The 19,493-nt window shown below is 32.9% G+C and overlaps 2 protein-coding genes across 2 annotated transcripts; both read right to left on the reverse strand.

Annotated features, from left to right (window-relative positions):
* Nucleotides 1-1,481: 1,481 nt before the first annotated feature.
* Nucleotides 1,482-2,336, reverse strand: LOC115999504 (auxin response factor 9-like). The gene is made up of 4 exons (XM_031239351.1): nucleotides 2,276-2,336; nucleotides 1,901-2,190; nucleotides 1,610-1,798; nucleotides 1,482-1,493 (listed from the first exon to the last, which is right to left on the reverse strand). Exons 1-4 carry the CDS (start codon nucleotides 2,334-2,336, stop codon nucleotides 1,482-1,484), a joined length of 552 nt encoding a protein of 183 aa, XP_031095211.1.
* On the reverse strand, nucleotides 2,269-6,743 carry LOC115999675 (auxin response factor 9-like). The gene is made up of 14 exons (XM_031239534.1): nucleotides 6,174-6,743; nucleotides 5,964-6,076; nucleotides 5,566-5,661; nucleotides 5,331-5,384; nucleotides 5,074-5,244; nucleotides 4,881-4,965; nucleotides 4,654-4,744; nucleotides 4,358-4,522; nucleotides 4,121-4,234; nucleotides 3,966-4,038; nucleotides 3,726-3,882; nucleotides 3,178-3,638; nucleotides 2,888-3,075; nucleotides 2,269-2,771 (listed from the first exon to the last, which is right to left on the reverse strand). The coding sequence occupies exons 1-14, from the start codon at nucleotides 6,229-6,231 to the stop codon at nucleotides 2,639-2,641; spliced, it is 1,959 nt and encodes a 652-aa protein (XP_031095394.1). The 5' UTR covers nucleotides 6,232-6,743; the 3' UTR covers nucleotides 2,269-2,638.
* Nucleotides 6,744-19,493: the final 12,750 nt, after the last annotated feature.

Genomic DNA, 19,493 nt, shown 5'->3' on the forward strand with positions numbered 1-19,493 from the left:
ATTCCTCTTCCTGAAGACTCAGACAACGAAGACTTCGTCGGCCCTACTGCAAAAGGGAATAGGATAGAGATATGGACGCTTGAGATCACATCAATGGAGGCGGAGTGGGGGAAGCAGACGGTCCTCCTTCCATGTGAGGAGTTTGTACAAGCTACTTCTATGGGTTTTACTTCTAATAGTATAGGGGAGATTGTGTTCATATTGTTTCTAGTTGACGGAATGCTTCCTACTTTGATTTTAGTTTATTCATTTAGAAGAGATGTTTGGATAAGAGTTGACCTGGGTGAACTTTGTAAGTACCCACTTTCTTTTTTAAGAGTTTTGGGAGGTGTTGTGCATATAGATGATGAGATTGCAACATCTTTTTTGGAATGGAATGAATAGTTATGCCCTTAATTGGTAGAAGAGGGATAGAGTTAAACAAACTGCTCACTCCATGATTATTTAGTTTATCTATCTTATTGATATTTCAAGACAATGTCATTATGTACTATTATTTTTGGAATGAGTTTAATTCATCTGAGGCTATTCTTAACTCAGAAATTTGTGATTTTCGGGTTTCTAAACCCAGCCTAAGTGTAAGATATAGAATTACATAATTAATTTCTCTTCTCATTGCTTCTTTACTACTTTGAGCAGTTTCAATATATGGATTAGGTGTATGGCTACAATTGAGTAGACATTACTCCGGTGTGAAACTCCTTTTTATTTTATGTTTGGTAGCCCTGCCCCTCATTTGCTAATTGTATGAATGAATAGACCTTTGAAAATTGACCCCCAGCATACAAATGGTTGATGGTGACTTATAAGGGAATTTGAACATGTGACCAAATTATATGGGCCATCTTTTTTTTCTTTTTTTTTTTTTTTTCTTCTAGTTGAACTATTATGATAATTGAAATAATTCTGAGAATAGGGAATAAGAAGAGCAACTAAACAGAAGGGCACCAAGGTGGTGCCATTGCTACCTCCAATCAGTTGTTGATACCTAAACAGAGTTTACAATTCAAGTCAGAGCTGCCAAATGACCAAAATACAACATTTTCCATATTTACAGAGATACAGAAAAAACCAAACTACACTTAAAGTTTTCACATTAACAGTCCAATGCCCCCCCCCCCCCCCCCCCCCAAACACCTCAACTTGTTCTAACTTGGGAGTTTTACCCCCAATCAGATGGTGTCAATATAGAGCTGCCAACTAGCATTCTAGTACTCAGACCCTTTCCATTCTGCAAGAATTTCATTTTTTGTTAATTCTGACAGCCTAAAGGAAAAGAAACTAGAAAGGCTTGTTCTCGACGTCTTTTCCTTGACCATGGGAGTGGACAAGAAAAAACAACCAGGGAAAGGTATACGACTAGAAGGGGGAATTTCTGTCGTTTACAGTTATTGATTCGGATACTGAAGAACGGGGGTGTGTTTCCTGCACTCGTTTTCTTCACCCTCAGTGTTGAACAAATAAGAATCCTCCTCACCACACTACAGAATTCTCTGCAAATATCAATTAAAAATAGCTCTGTTAGGTGACAAAGAACAGTGGAACATGTTTTGTAGTGAAGCACTTTCAATTTTATTAGGAACAGTAAAAAGGAAGAATAGATACTTACAGCCATGGATGATCCCCCCCCATAAGCATTGTGTCCCCTCATCGTCTGTGAAGACAATTTCCCACTTTTTCTTGGGCGAAGCTCTCCGTGGATCTCAAACATATCTTCAAGTTCACTTGTGAGTTCATCGTATCCTTTTATTGCTGTCAAGTCCACTGCCCGGCCCACTGCCACCCCTTGCATTTGAACCTACTCAAAGGATTTCCGTGAAAACACAGAAATTTTAGATTTATAGAATTTTCCTTTCAATGGTAGTGAATTCTAAACAAATTACACTGGGGTGTAGTGTACCTTGGTACGACTTCTAATAGAAGAATTCTGATTGGTTTGGCCCTCCTTCGGTTGAGTGACCTGTGATTGCTCTTGCTTCAGACCTTTGGTATCAATAGAAAGGTCAGACTTTTGCTCTGAATCCCCAAAGGACGGTGTCTTTGAAAAGCATCCTTCAACTGCAGCCTTGGAGATCTCGATAGTTGAACCTGCCGAGGTGCTATTCAGGTCAATACCAAACAACCTACAAGGCGGGACAGCGTCGGATTTTCTTTTATCACCCGGGCGTGTTGTTAGATTGTCCTTCTGTTCTACAGNGAATAGGGAATAAGAAGATGAACAACTAAAAAGAAGGGCACCAAGGTGGTGCCACTGTTACCTCCAATCAGTTGATACCTAAACAGAGTTTACACTTAAAGTCAGAGATGCCAAATGACCCAAATACAACATTTTCCATATTTACAGAGATACATAAAAACCAAACTACACTTAAAGTTTTCACATTAACAGTCCAATGCACCCCCCTCCCCCAAACACCTCAACTTGTTCTAACTTGGGAGTTTTACCCCCAATCAGATGGTGTCAATATAGAGCTGCCAACTAGCATTCTAGTACTCAGACCCTTTCCATTCTGCAAGAATTTCATTTTTTGTTAATTCTGACAGCCTAAAGGAAAAGAAACTAGAAAGGCTTGTTCTCCCGACGTCTTTTCCTTGACCATGGGAGTGGACAAGAAAAACAACCAGGGAAGGTATACGACTAGAAGGGGGAATTTCTGTCGTTTACAGTTATTGATTCGGATACTGAAGACGGGGGTGTGTTTCCTGCACTCGTTTTCTTCACCTCAGTGTTCGAACAAATAAGAATCCTCCTCACCACACTACAGAATTCTCTGCAAATATCAATTAAAATAGCTCTGTTAGGTGACAAAGAACAGTGGAACATGTTATTGTAGTGAAGCACTTTCAATTTTATTAGGAACAGTAAAAAGGAAGAATAGATACTTACAGCCATGGATGATCCCCCATAAGCATTGTGTCCCCCTCATCGTCTGTGAAGACAATTTCCCACTTTTTTCTTGGGCGAAGCTCTCCGTGGATCTCAAACATATCTTCAAGTTCACTTGTGAGTTCATCGTATCCTTTTATTGCTGTCAAGTCCACTGCCCGGCCCACTGCCACCCCTTGCATTTGAACCTACTCAAAGGATTTCCGTGAAAACACAGAAATTTTAGATTTATAGAATTTTCCTTTCAATGGTAGTGAATTCTAAACAAATTACACTGGGGTGTAGTGTACCTTGGTACGACTTCTAATAGAAGAATTCTGATTGGTTTGGCCCTCCTTCGGTTGAGTGACCTGTGATTGCTCTTGCTTCAGACCTTTGGTATCAATAGAAAGGTCAGACTTTTGCTCTGAATCCCCAAAGGACGGTGTCTTTGAAAAGCATCCTTCAACTGCAGCCTTGGAGATCTCGATAGTTGAACCTGCCGAGGTGCTATTCAGGTCAATACCAAACAACCTACAAGGCGGGACAGCGTCGGATTTTCTTTTATCACCCGGGCGTGTTGTTAGATTGTCCTTCTGTTCTACAGTGTGTGCGGGGACGTGGTTTGAAGCAACGGACCAAGTTGAAGCATTCAGCTTCACATGAGAAGGCCACGCACACTCCACTACTCTTTGTCCCTGAGGACTACTATTTGCTTGCAACGAGTCTACGGAAGGATTCCAAACAGTGGATGCAGTTGACAGAGTAGGTTCTGACCAAGTTAACAATAAAATTTAAGGGAGGAATTCTTAGGGGCAAGTTCGATAGATAAAGAAGAAATTGAAGGCACATGGCTCACCCAAAACGGTGGTGGTTTCAATAACTTGTCGAGGCCTTTTGTTCTTTGGTGCCACCGGTAGAGCAAGTGACGAAGGGATTGAAGGCACAAAAGGTTCTATATCCCATGGAGAAACCCTGTCGGGCCTCGTAATAGGGACAGGCTCATCCCAATGAACCTGAAAAGAGGAGGCGAGAGTTTAGTAAACTTATGCTCTTCCAAATCCAGAAATGTATGCAACATATAGGAACTAATGTAAACCTTCAATGATCGCCAATCAGAGCCTTTCCACTGCGTAGAAATATCTTCAACCCCAACTATGGTGCCCATAAACCTGAATGAAGAAAAGTAAATATCATGACTATCAGCAGTATTAGCAACAAGATACATTTAATAACTTGCGAAAGTTCTCCCACCTTCTCTCAGGAGAATCCTCCACTTCAAATCGCATCTTGAATCTCATGCCTACCAAGAACCCTTGATTAACAGCTTCTTTATATTTCCTCAAGCCTACTATGAACTGACTCATTCTGAAAATTTTATGGTGAAAAGCAAGTATAAGTGCAACAGAACCAAAAGGCCTTGATAGCAGTTTCAGATTCTATGATATATAAATTAATAAGATCTAGAAAATTAAGACTTGGATGTTTCACCTTGGCTTGTAGTTAACAACAAAGAGGGTTTTCGTGGTAACAGCATGCGAAGCCGTTGCAAGCACTCCCAAATGCATATTTCGACTTGAAATAACCGAGGAAGGAATAGAGTTTTGCTTCTGAGCATGATGTCTTATTCCAACTCGCAGTTCCCCGCTCTCTCCCCTAGAAGCAAAATTGGCTCGACAAATTAAGGAAATCATCAACTATGGATGTCTTATATTTCTTAATTATCATGTATGATGTTGTAGATTATGAAACAAATGCAAAAGACAAACAGATAGAGCAGCAAATACCTCAAAAACAAAAAGGAATCCCCTGCAACCAATCTCTTTGAAGATACAAAGTTACTCCACCCCGTTGTAAGCAGATGTCTTCGAGGTTGGCCTGCACGATAAAATATTAAAAGATCAGGTTAACTTGTTTCTTTTGTTGGGAGATGAAACTAAAAAGCAATAGGATATGAAAATCTTTCTTTCTACCCAAACATATTAAAAGATGCAACATAGAATGATGTAATTACCCCTAAATATGTGTTTAAAACGCCATTCAATCCTGTGAAGATCCAAGGCTACCAGATCTTGTGATGGAGTCTGCTGATTCAAGTCCTATCATAGACCAACCATAAGCGGGTTGAGAATTTGAAATAGAGACAAAACATGTCCAATAATAGAGACGGGGGCAAAAGAACGTAATAACTTGGTACAAGATAATACCAGCGGAGGAAGGCATTCAGTAGCATGCTTCCTTAGAACAGAAAATCCACCGTGAGTACTCGTATCAGATGCCGTTAACACCTTGCAGAAGGAGTAAACTTTGGGCCTTGAAGGCTCATGAGAACTTGAAGTCTCATGAGAATAAGAATCTAGATTTGTATGCTCCATCTCCTACAAATATCCAGCCAGGAATATAAGTTTCATGTGCAAACAAAACGATATTTTTTTAGTACAGGGAAATAGTTTTAGATCCGTACATCTTCGGGCAACAAAGTGATTTGTGCATAAACCTCATCAGTCTCTGGTTCAACCTACAAACAACAATCTTCACATGATCAATCCCTTCACTACAATCAATATATTAGCTCAGTTTGTTAAAGTTAGTATAGTACTCCATATATGATATATATCCCAATCTAAATGGCATGTCTGGTCTAACAACACACACACACACACACACACACATATATATATGTTGCTCAAAATTGTTACCTGAAGCTTAACGTTAACAACTTGACAAAGGATCTTGGGTGACAAAGAAAACATGGATGTTTTCTGATCCAACTCTTCATTTGTTGATGCCTCCAACTAAACAATCCAAAAGATGGTCAAATTTAAAGAAAATTGACAATAGAACAATTGCCAAAAGTAAAAAAAAAAAAAAAAAAAAGCAAAAGGAATCCAATAACGAAAACTAAGGTTTAATCAATGAGATGAAAGTATGAAACACAACAGCCATATAATAAACCAGAAACAGAAAGAAATTCAAGGTTTGTAAAATATCTGAACAAAGAAGGCCAATAATTGAACAATTTTAAGTCTAAATTACAAAAAAAGAAGAACTCCACCTAAAGCAAAAGTTGAAACCAACCACAAGAGAATATTCTTACTTGTTCCATGTGCCCCTGTGGGAAATAGTAAACCCTGTCATGAGTTCTCGGAACATCCACCAATGGACCTGCACATAACTTCCATAGCTCCTCATAGAGGAGATCATCTTGCCCTGAAAATTTCAGACCAGACATTTAAACATTTTCAACCCAAACAAAATCATAGAGAAAAATAGAAAACAGATCTTTATCTAAGAAACTAAAGTAAACCTGGAGCTGAGATGTAGCTTTGTTGTTGCTGAGAAGAAAGGGAACCTCTAGTCGCCATGATCAAAGCAAAGGGAGTTTAATTTCAGAAATTCATGAAAGCCCAGATATCCTCAACCTAAATTCTCCACATTGCTGGGCATTTTATCACATCATTAGCCTAGTAAATAGCTATTGAGATCAACAACCCCACAATAAATACTGGGTACGTATGCAGAAGAACCCTTTAAACAACCGAGAAAAGAAAAAAAGCTGCAAACTTTATCACAACTCCGCCCTTTTGGTGACTGTTCCAGTACCCAGCGTTCAACTTCTCAGCAGGGCATATAGCTTTTATCTTCGACTTTGGTGCCTCAACTCAGAAGACCAAGAATACTACTGCCCACCTGTACTGTGGCTACAAACTTTCTCTAGAATCAATGGAGGAAGGAGAAAGAGAGAGAGGGAGAGAGAGAGAGAAACGCCGTTAGAGCGTCCCGGAAACCAGCATATTATACGCCTCGATTTGTTGCTTTCTCTGTGTGTCTTACACCGAACGTGGATGTCTCCTTTTTCCCTGTAGTGTTGCGTTTTTTTTTGTTCATTTTTACATCATTGGTTCAGGGCCACAGACCATTCATTATTACTGTTTTAAGAAATTTTAGATTGCTTTATTAATGGGAGAAATGTTCCATTCTTTATTTTTTTAGTTAGACACCTCAACCACGAGATGTTGACTTAATTAAGAGACAAAGTATTAGCGAGAATGGTCTTTCCATACAAGAGGAGATTCCAACTCCTGATCAATATATGAAAATGTTCGACCACTCACGCCAATCAAGCTACTTAATTACTATTACCTATGTTCCTATTTTTTTATAATCAAACTTTTTGATTACGCTAAATTATATATTGAACTCCATAAACTTATCTCAAACCTATTAAGAATTAAAAACTCAAAACCTTGAAGTTTAAATTTTATAAATGAAACAATACTTACTAGAAAATTTTTGTCAAAAGTTTAAGTCCAGTGAGAAATGATAAAATGCATTATTTTTTTAATATAAAAATTTGTGTGGGGCTGTATGTAATATTTTTTTTTAATAAAAATGTAATATTTGTTATGAGATAACAAATATTACATTTTCACTTTAAAGTATTAATTGTTCGTTGAAAAAATAAAAAGTATCATAGGCTTTTCATTATCATTAGCATAAATCGTTTAGTTTGGTTTCGGCAAGTGTTGATCTTATCCTGGGCGAGCAAAAAAGAATGATGATGAAGACCCATATCTTTGATGAAGCTTTAAACTCCTTGAAGGAACATAGCTTCCTAGTTATGAAACAGTTTGCGATTCAAGTTTTCTATAGTATAGTTAGAAAAGTTGTTTCTATGTCTGACTGTAAGGAATGGTTTATCATTTCATTGATCGTTGATGTAAACGTTTTATGTTATGAATTAATGGAATAGCTACGTTTATCTTCAAAAAATAAAAATAAAAAAAAAAGTATTAATGAACATGTTATTTCATTTACATCATTTTATCTGCTTTGTTTATTTTATTGGTCAAATTACTATTTTCCTTTATTTATTTTTAATAATTTTTAAATTTGATTTGTTGTGTTTAATATCACTTTTAATATTTCTAAATATGTAAATATTAGATACAAACACTGAACTTAATTATTATATTAAATTAAATTGTTAATAATTTTTATTAATTCTGTTGACAAAATCATACATAAAAGTGATGGAATGAGTAAAAATTAATACCCATAATTTGTAAATTGGCCACACATAAGATTAATAGATTAGTTTTTTTTTTTTTTTAAGATACATGCATAAAGAAAGATATTACAATTAAAATTTAAAATATATTTTCTGCTACAATAGTAACGAGAAAACTCAAAGAAAAAGCAATACGATAGAGCATTGCAATAATGTTAACCGATCCCGTTTACAGATTGTGCAGTCGAATCATTTTTATGATCCCCAACAGAGACAATATTAAATAGTAGAGTAGTGTCAATGTGTCACAAGCCAATTAACATTGACGAAATCTAAAAGCACATGAAATTTGCCATTACTCAATTACCATGACGGGTTTGATTGTCGTCTTATTGCTTGTTACTTTGCAACAGGCAACACGGTTTCCTACTTTGCTTAAAGAAACATGGCAAAGGATTTTTCTCTATATTCTCTTTATTATTTTAAATTAATTATGATTAATTATAGTTGCATTAGTTTGACTAATTTATCTTCAATTTCTTTCCCTTCATATTAAAAAAAAATACATTTATTAATTACTCTTAAATAATACTCCGTATTTATAACCCTTTTATATATAAAATATTTACTCCGTATTTTACATTATTAAACCAAATGGGAAGTGACGGGGTACTTGGAGACACAGAAGGGAGACGTTTGACGAGGTTCGCGATCTATGGGACTATAACTAGCCTTGGAGAAAGAACACATGTGTATATAGGCAGAGTGAGATTGTATCTCAATTTTTTGGATTAAAAATTATAATTGTTACTAAATTTTTTTGAATACTATTGACTCTATTACAATGTTGGGGATTGAACCTGTAATCTTTCACTTAGAAGGACCACAAACTTTTTTTATTTATTTAACATGCAAACTTTTTTTATTTATTTATCATAGCATGCATGAAACAACAATTAAATTTTAAAACTACAATTAAATTTTAAAACTTTAAAATGCTTCAATTAAATACTTAAACTCAATAAAATCGTGTAACCAAATTGATTTTACTGATTTTTACCTATTAACTCTAGGTTACCTTCAATGCCATCCCACCTTAGATTTTTATTATATATTTGACACTATCAAAATACTAAATATTATTTTAAATTATTTTATTCAAGATTTATATAAAAAAAAAACATTCTAGTTGTCGGTGACTACTAACTTCTATAGATTTGAAGAAGGCGATGTGCGTTCGCCAATCGCTTTCTCATATCGTAGAAGGTGATTAGTGCCGATTACCTTTTTGTTGTTCCTTTGTTCTCCTTGCTAAAAAGAATTCTTGGCAATTTAAAAAAAAAAAAAAAAGAAAGAGAGAGAAAGAGATATAGAGAGAGATGTAATCAAAATTTGCCAGGTTAAAATATATTTACCTGTAAACAACAAATGGACTTGTTTACGTGTTTTTACTTTGTTCAAGTATTTTAGTTGAAACTTTTAAAGTTTGATGGTCTAATTGTTATTTCATTAATCTCTTGAGGGCCTATTTTATCTTCTTTTTTTTTTTCAATTTCTTAATTCTGATAGCATAACATACATGTATGTCCCACCCAAAAAAAAATAAAAAATAACATACATGTATGCTGTATGCATAATAATTCTTTGCAAATTTTACCAAAAAAAAATGATTATTTAATATATAGCTATAAACTTTTGCTATTTGTAATAAATATTTTGCATGCTTTATAAATATTGCCTTGACAATTTGTGTGATTGTGTGGAAATGTGTCTGTCTTGTCTGATTGTGTCAATTTGTGTAATGTCGGGGGTCAGTCTTTTCGGTCTGATCTTATGTTGGAGTTTTGGTCCATCAGTGTAAACTGTTAGGTTCTTCGTTCAGTTCGATGTCGTTTTCTTATGTTAACCGTACCATTCATTTAATATTGTTGCTCATATTTTAACTTAAAGAGGTGCTACTTAGACCATCTCCAACGGGTGCGCCATCGCACCAAAAAAAATGGCGCAGCATGAACAGTGACGCACCATATTTGGTGCGGTACTGTTCATACTGCGCCATCTTTGGTGAGGCTTTTTTTCCCATTTTGTCCCTCGTCTTTTTTTGTAATTCCTTTTATGTCCTTAGTTTAGTTTTAATGTATTTGTATATTTTGTTAAATTATTAAATATAAATTTTATATCATTAAAAATAAATTATATTATTTAAAATATCTAATCAAGACGATTAAAACAAGACTAATATTGAACACATATTAAATAAAAATGAAAGTACATAAAACATAATTTTAACAAAGTCTAATATTTAAAGACAATATAAAGTCTTAAAATAATATTTACATTCTGATTATATTTTATATTAAAATATTTAAAGATAATACAAAGTCTTAATTTATGAGAAAACAAATTATTTTAGTAAAGAAATAAAATTTGGTGTACAATTTGGTGTAATGGGTTGGAGATAGAAAAAATTTGGTGTAAGAATATGATGAGAATATTCCTTTTGGTGTAGAATTTGGTGCAGAATTTGGTGTGGAGGGTTGGAGATGGCCTTAGGAGGACTATCAGTCTTGAAATGGTGTACCGCTTGAGTCTATTGTTAATTTGTTTCTCATTTTGATTTAATGAAGCTGGTGGTTTGATTTCAAAAACAAAAAATGCCTTGACAAGAATTTCAAAACCCATGAATATAATTTGTGCATGCCTGTGATTTAAATCCCGCATATCTTTTTTTTTTTTTTAATTGATATTTACGTTAAAGATAATAATTGGAGTGTTTTGACGTACGACTGAGCTCATGATCCTGAGCGGATTGCGAAACGTGGGGTCCAGCACCTGCACCTTGGTTTTCCTCCCTACGGTTGGATCCAGGAAGCGTTGAGTGGTCCTGGTAGACAAATGATCAGATGCGTCCAGGTGGCAGAGGTGGGCCACCTGTGAGGTCGCTCAGTCATACTGCAATCTTTTTATTGCGTAGGGATTTGGGACCAGTTTTGACGTTAACTTCGTTCCCGCCAAACGACGTCGTCCTGGTATGATAAGTCACGTCTGCAAGTCTTCACCGTCAGTGGACTGGCCTCACCTCACCTGTGCCGTATCGTTCATGCTTGGATTCTTTTGTACTCCTGATCAAAATATTGGGATAAAACAATATTTTTTATCCCCTTTAATTTACATGTTTGAGTTTCATTTATTTATTAATCAACTTTATGATTTTGTTGCCAAGTAAACAAGCTAAATGTCAAAAATTTCTTCACCTAATGATAAAATTGTTGTTATATTTTCTATCAAAATTATAATAATGAGAAAAGATAACGAAAATTATAATGACAATGATATTTTTATCCACAAAATTGTATAGTACAATGCTTATAACATAAATGCATAATGTATACAAAAATTTAACAAAAAAATAATGAGCATAAATCAAGGATATAATATGGATCGGAATTTGTTATGTTTTTAGATATAATTAATAAGGAGTGGTAACTTTTTATCAATATCATCCAATTTGATTAACAACTTTAAAATAAGTTTCTATTTAGATTAAAATAGTGTTATTAAAATATAATTCTCAAATAATTTTATTTTATTTTTTGGAATTTGGACCATGTTACTAGGTAAGATTGGTTCATTTCAATCGCAAATGGTGTACCATGTTTGGTTCACTGCACCTTTGGTCTAATAACAAAATTTCCATTTCCAAAGCTAATAGAAAACATAAAATAATTCCACATCTTTGTCCACCCCACTTGCTTCTAGATTTCATACACATTCATAAATTAAAATTCATACACAAAGAGAATTCCATGGTTCATCAGTTTCTTGGATCTTACACTTCATTTTTTTAAGCCAATTACTGATGAAGAATATACCAATTTGTGTTCTTAATTTGACCTGATCTCCCTACTCCCTATCCCATGTTCAAATTTGGCATGCTTCATGATGTGCTAACACTGGCCAATTGTGGTGAAGATTTGAGGAAAAATTAAAGTAAATGTCATAGTCACATGTGAAGTTTGGCTCCTGTAGGGGAGCTGGGTGCTGTACTGCTGTTTGATGGAGTCTTTTTGGGTTTTTTCTAAACAGCATAAAATTGACTATATTATACAATTGGGCATTTCATTTTCACCAAGTCATCCTCAATTGGAAAACCCTAAATATATGTTAGTTGTTTTAGAAAATTAGGACTCCCCTGGTTTTGGAAATGAAGTTTTCTAGTCACATGATTCTTGTTTTCCTCAGCCCTACTGCAAGACTTGAGGGGGGCAATACATAATTCACAAGTTGTAACCTACTAATTGCATGATAAACTTTAAATTCTTATGTTTTAAGGTGTAATCTTTGGAAACCAAGAAAATAATTATGGAAAATGAGCCATTTTCCTTTCCTGTATTTGGTTGCATTTTAGAAAAATGTCTTGGTGTATTTAGTTCATTTTTCTAGAAAATCACAACAAAATAAAAAAAAATCACAACAAAATAAAAAAATATCACTGCAAAATTACATTGGTCGATTGATTTTCCAAACCAGTCGGCCAGACTGGTTTCGCATACTAGTTTCGCTTCGGAAATCAGTTTGGCCGACTGGTTTCCGGAAGTTTCCGGCCCGGAAGAAGGTGGCAAAAAATGAAGAAGAAGCAGTTGGTGAGGTGAGAGCAGAAGAAGATGAAGGGGCGTGGTCTAGGAGTTGGAAAATGACCTTCCCAAAAAAAAGGGGAAGTCATTTTGGTTAAAATCATACATATTTTCCTTTGACTAAGACATCATTTTCTGTTGAACTTATTTTCTCCCTCTTGCCAAACACGCTTTAATATTTGTTTTTCCTTGTTTCTATCACTTTGCCACTTGGGAAATCATTTTTCGGGTTTTGAAACACATCTTCAATTTTTTGAAAATTTAATACGGAGTATGTAAGAAAGTTATTACTATATTTAGTATATGGTTTGACTTGAAAAATTTTAACGGGGAGTTTGTCAATTAAGGGTAACTTAAATATTTAAAAATAAAATGCAATAAACCAAGCCAACACAGCTATTTACCAAACACTCATTTTAACTGTTAGACCAAGTCAAACACGTAAAGTTGTTAAAACAAGCAAAAATTTGACTGATAAGCCATTATCAAAACACTCCCTAAGTCGACTAGGAATGTGACTCCTTCAAATCAAGATAAGTAAATCTCGGTTAAGGTGACTTGATTTTTTTTATTGCAAAGTTATTCCCTACGAGCATATGTCATGTAACTTCTTCTTTTTTTTTTTTTGTCAAATTTAAATAAATGAGAAAACACCAAACTGTTCCTTAGTATATTACTCTATGTTTTTATTTTCTTTTTACGATGAACTATATTGGTCGGATAGTTAACTTGGTAATTATAAGATTTTAATTAAGTTCAACTCCAAAAGCTATCCATTACACTTCCAGTTTGAGCCGATCAACTATGAACAACATAAGTTAATTTGTCTCATTGTAGTTATTTTTTAGCTAAGATTACAAGGCAACTTTTATCAAGAATATATTTTTTTTGAGTAAGAACGGCTCGTGACTTTCTCATAAATCAAAGATTAGTTAAAAATATGAACATTTTAAATAGGAGAATTGATCCAAACCAGCTGATGACCGTAGCTTTAATTGGGAACATGAGCATTGGGCAGTGCTTTAGTTAATTAGCAATTGATTATTGATTAGTGAAGACAATGGATAAGTGTGTGTACTAGGTTCGGTCTTAAACTTTATGATTAATTATATTCTTATTTTTAATTAGAGAACATGACAATAACCAAAGTACTAACCAATAATGTCGCAGTTTTGTGTGTTCGTGTGGCTATCTTTTCACATAATTACGCAATAAACAACATTAATTATGATTAGCTTTATGGGTTGACACCTGTATTCTCGTACTTTATAGGTAAGAGTTAGGACAAAATACTAACGTCCCTTGCTCCATATGAAGAGCTATTATTCCCTGCCTAATATAATCTTAATCTAATTTTTACTTTATTTCAGTGACATATATACAATATACTATTTTTTTCCACCCAACATTACTAACTGATACACAAATAAATTGACCAAATTACGTAAACTATAAATACTAACTCTTACTATTATAACAAATAATTGCAACACCTCTAAACACGAAACATTAACAAAAAAGTTAAAATTACTCAGTAAAATTCCTTCTAATAAAGTTAAAATTTCAAGGGTGCGTTTATTAATTGAAGATTTATTTTTTGGAGAAACAAAATAGAAAACGTGTTTAGTTGTATATTTCTTCAATTTACAAATAGAGAATGTAGAATGAAAAATTGGAGAATCAAATTAAATACAATATCTTAATCTCAAAATCTTTATTAATTAGCCAGAATTTTGAGGTTAGTGATATATAAAATGATTTTTTTTGGTTGTAATTAACAATAATTTTTTAGAAGTTGAGATGCATGTCTTGTAATAGTGAACACTCTCTTTGAGAATCTTATGACATTTAAGAGTTCAATTTGACGTAGTTTGCCTCAGATCTGCATAAACCAAGGGCGTCAAACACTCCTTGTTTAATTTATAGAATGAACTATTAGGGTATTTAAACCTATTTGCTTCCCACGCTTTCAAATCTCAGCGTCAGTATAAATTTATCTTTGCTTTTGATATTTCTTTAAACATATGTGTAACGGACTTATCTAAATGAACATCTATAAATAACTTTAACATATTATTGATGCTATATCTAGTAGATTTGATGCAATTGTTTACTTGTGAATACTTTAGGTATCAAAAAACAAGAGATGGGAATCCCAGCAGCCGGCCAAGAGGAAGATTCCATTTGAGAAATTAAACGCAACCCCATCCAACAGTCCAAAAGGTCTTAATGGGGGGTGACCAATATAATGATGTGATGTGAAGGGAGGGAGGATATGCTTTTTACTGCCTAAACATGGGGACAGGATCAAAAATGTTTGTTTCAAAATGACTAGGACTAGGATTGGTCGGGGGAAATTAAAATAATAAAATAATAATACTATGATGGATTATGATTGATTTAGCTAATGATTTTGAATGCACACCCCATGTGGAGACCATTTTGGTTGCTGTTCTTTGGCTGCCCAAAACTTTATTCAATTCAACTCACCTCATACATGCCCCAACCCCAATACCCTATTTAACCAAACTACTTCAAAATGACTCTCCAGGCATAGTCACAAAGGACGAGCCTGTAAACATTATTCATCTTTTTTATAAGATTATACGTAATTCTTAATATAATTTGATATTATTTATATAAATAATACTATGATTTTTATTGTGAGAATGGGATAGATCATGAACTTCTAAATTATAAAGTTGAAACATCACTTGGGGTTGGAATCCATGTGAAGACAATCATGGGATAAAAGAACATATAATACTCTTGGGGGTAAATTAATGAAGTAACCCAAAATAACTATTTGATGGTATGCACGTGATAAATTCACTGTAGACATTGAAATTTTGACAACAATAAATAGACGAATAATACTGGATCATATTTTAATTGAGTTATTTAAGTATGTACATCAATTAATTAAATTAATTTAGATTGTGCTATTTTTCTAATTAGTTTAAGTATTTGATAAAGATTTAGTCAAATTATATATTTTAATAATATTGTAGTTGTGATAGGATCATAAACCTGGACACAATGGTGACTAAATAAATTTTGAATAAGTCTTTATATTATCTTAAGCTAGGTAGAGTTCTCTCTTGACATCCATCACCAAAGACCACATGGATGATGAATATTATGAAATAAACTTAAGATATGCAAATACTATTTAAAAAAATTATATTTAGAATTGCATTGTATGCCTGTAATTAATTATTGTATCTTATATTCTAATTAACTTTGAAAAAAAAAATTTCTACCATTTCAAATAACACTAATGTCATATTGTAGTATTTGATACAATCACAAATGTGTAGCATTGGATATGTACAATTAGTATCGTTATTATACTCGTATATTTATACCTGATATAACATGACAAAAGTATTGATTTATATATTATAAATCTCGTAGACATATTATACCCACATTTGATATAAAAATATTGAAGATTCTTGTTCAAACTTCATCATTATATTCCGGCATGTTAGAATCCCCATACCTAACAACCAAAAAACTTTAATTGAAATAGAAAGATTATTGAGTGGGGAAATACACATATATATGCATAGATGAGATATTGGTCCCCTATGCAAGGCTGAGTAGTACATATCCAGCATGTGATCATGTTCTGATCTTCAATTCACTAAATGCCCTCCTATCCAAAACACAGATTCCTCTGCTAATCACAAACCTCATTTTTTGTAATGATTAATGAATTGAAGCTGGCCCTTCCTTCCTATATACCCCATCATATCATACTTGACATCCATTGACGTCCATTTTCTTTGTAATTTATGAAAAAATATAATCCCACGTAATATTTAAAAATACATTTTAGGTCATGAAATTCGTTTTGTGACCTTACCGAATATAATATTACAATAAGATAAAAATCAACCTAAGTTACTTATAAGTTATAATTGACTGATTCAAACTGAGAAAATCAAGTCAACTCCTAACTAATTGGGGTTGTCCCACCATTATATTTTCCTTTTTCCATGGATATAAGGCACCAAATTTGATCCAACAAAAATAGAGGTAATAATGTTTAATAGTTTAATTTGAACCTTTTATTTTAATTTTTTTTAATTATATAAGTACAACTATAAAATAAAAAAATGTTATATTTATTTTAAAAACTTTTGTCAACATATAATGCATATTCAACACAGAAAAATATAATTCAAAATTTAACATAAAAGTGACTTTCTTCATGCATATTTATATAAGTATAAAATCATTTACCAAATTTTCGATATCAATTTCTTTCAAAATTTCATTTTCAATGGAAATTAAACTAATACATAAACTCTTGAAACACAATTATCAAGTATAAAAAATATTAATGGGAAACATGAGCAGCCTATAGTCTTTTTTTTTTTTTTTTTAATGTATCCCAAAAGAGAGAGAAAAAGACTATATATACACACACATAGCTAACTTAATTGTTTCCTGTGAAGATCCATGTGTGATCCAATTTTGAAATGTTTTCATATCTTCCCTTTTTGGCCATGGAAGAATTGAAAGGGACACCTTCAATCACATTTTTAGTCATATATATATATATATATATATATATATATATATATATATATATATTTATTGGACCTCACTTCCATTTGCATGCCTATGATCCCTTGAGTCATGTCAACCCATTTTATGAAATTTCAAAAAAGAAAAAAGAAAAAAAAGAGGCTCCACTTCAAATTTGAAAGTTCTCATTGTGAATAAGTTCAATAACCTCAAACTTCTTAAAATACTTGTATATTGGTGTACACAACCGAAACAAATTTATACAACTCCTCAAGGTAATTAAAGATTCAAACTCATACATTGTAGCGAAACAAGTTTCATGTATGTGGAGGATTCCTCTACCACACAAAAATGAAGGCACCATCCAGCTCAGAAAAGCTTGGACTTAAGCAGGTAGGGAAAAGTTGAAAGATGAGAGTAAAGGTTATAATATATATATATATATATATATATATATATATATATATAGGATTGTATTCAGGTTAGGACTATTAGAGTTTAGAGGATTAATAGGATTCATCTTAGCCATTGATTTATAAAAATTAATGGTGTAGATGTAGGGGTTTTTTAATTAGTTATTATGTTTAAATAGGCAATGTTTGGGCGTGCAGAAGGATTGGGGGATATTTGCATCTTTGCTCAGTGGGGTTTATTTTCTAATCGCTGATTTATCGCATTCCTATTGGTTTTGTGCAATGTTTGTGAGATTAGTAAAGCAGTGGAAGTCAAAAACCATGTTGCAATGGTATGATTGGTGGACCAAAAAACTGAGCCATCCATCATCACTTTTAGTGCGCAAATTAGTTGAATGGGGCATGCACTAATTCCTCTGATCTTCCATTAAAGACACCACTTGGACGATCTGATATATATGATCAATAATCTTGTGCTTTTGTGTTTATCTCCCATCCATCCCTCCATATATCAACATATTGTGATTGGTGATTTGATATATATATATATATATATATATATATGCATGTCTCTATTATATGTTTCTCTTTTTTAAAATATACATATTTGTGTACTATATTATAGTTGTAAAAGCCTTTAAATCTTGTGAACTTGAAAGGAGATGAGACTTGGCGCATCAGAATCTGAACAGAGGACATAATTAATACCCTCAAGATATGCTCATATGCTTCTCCATATTGCTTATTACGTATCAATCCCGTGACTAAACTCTGATACCAATTATATATATGATCAAGCGCTTACCAGCATTATGGCAAAAGTTGTAATTAGTCGCAATTGTATAATTTTATTTCTTTATACTTGCGTAGTAGTCAACGCCACGGTCTGATGACACAATATAAAATTTGGCTCTCGAGAATTTCATATTAAGGAGTGAAAATTAAATAATGATTTTAATACAAAGAAAATAGTATTATATATATATAAATGTATATGCTGCATGCATTACCTTTTTCATAATCACATAAATTTGTGTGAGATCATTTTATTACATGAGACAAATTTAAAATATATAATACTTTGCATATAAAAATCTATTTTTTTGGGTCAACAAAGCATTACATTTTTACTAAAAACTATTACTTGTTAACCCTATTTTGCAAATAAAATAATAATAATAATAATTATTATTATTATTATATACAATATTTAAAATTTGTCTCATGTAGGATGATTTCACATAACACTAACCGATACATAATAGCATAATATTTTTAAATGACGAGAGAAACTCATCATAACCACTATTTGAAAGTGTGCACTGAGTAAACTGTACTTTATGACCCTAACTAACAAAGGACCATAACACGGTAACATAATATTTTGATACTAGCCTATAATTCAGTATTCTATTAAGGAAATTCGGTGGAAAAAGGATGTGATTTTGTGGGGGACTTGTATTGGCAAGATTCCAACACAGATTTACATTATATAACACAATGATTTGGAATTTCATTACTATTGCTTATGCCACTTTTGTTTGTAAACAAGTATTTGACTGTCATTTTGTTGATAAACTAAGGTGGATTTTGTCACATGCCACATCACCTTACCACCAGCCTATTTCGACACCCATATGAATTTAATTTGTTTTGTTACAAAATTTAAGTATAAATTCACATCATAAGTACAATGATCATTTTGAGGTATTAATTTGAGTGAAGTTCATTTTCAATTTGGGTCACTAGACTTAGATTAATTTTAAGTTAAAATGATGAATTTGATATATTATACGCTTAAAATGGATAATAAGTGAATAAGAATTAATATTCGATATTTTCACCAAAAAAAAAAAAAAGAATTAATATTCGAAATGTATCCATTGAGTGGGACAAAATGAGGTTTGGGAAGTCTGATCTTTTAAGTAGTTTTTGACCCACGTTGAAAATGTATGTGTGTTTACACTAGTATAAATACAATTCAACTTTTTAAAGAGTTTGAATTGTGTAACATAGAAGTTTTGTGTGCA

Source organism: Ipomoea triloba, chromosome 12, assembly GCF_003576645.1.
Source record: "Ipomoea triloba cultivar NCNSP0323 chromosome 12, ASM357664v1".
Lineage (NCBI taxonomy): Eukaryota > Viridiplantae > Streptophyta > Magnoliopsida > Solanales > Convolvulaceae > Ipomoea > Ipomoea triloba.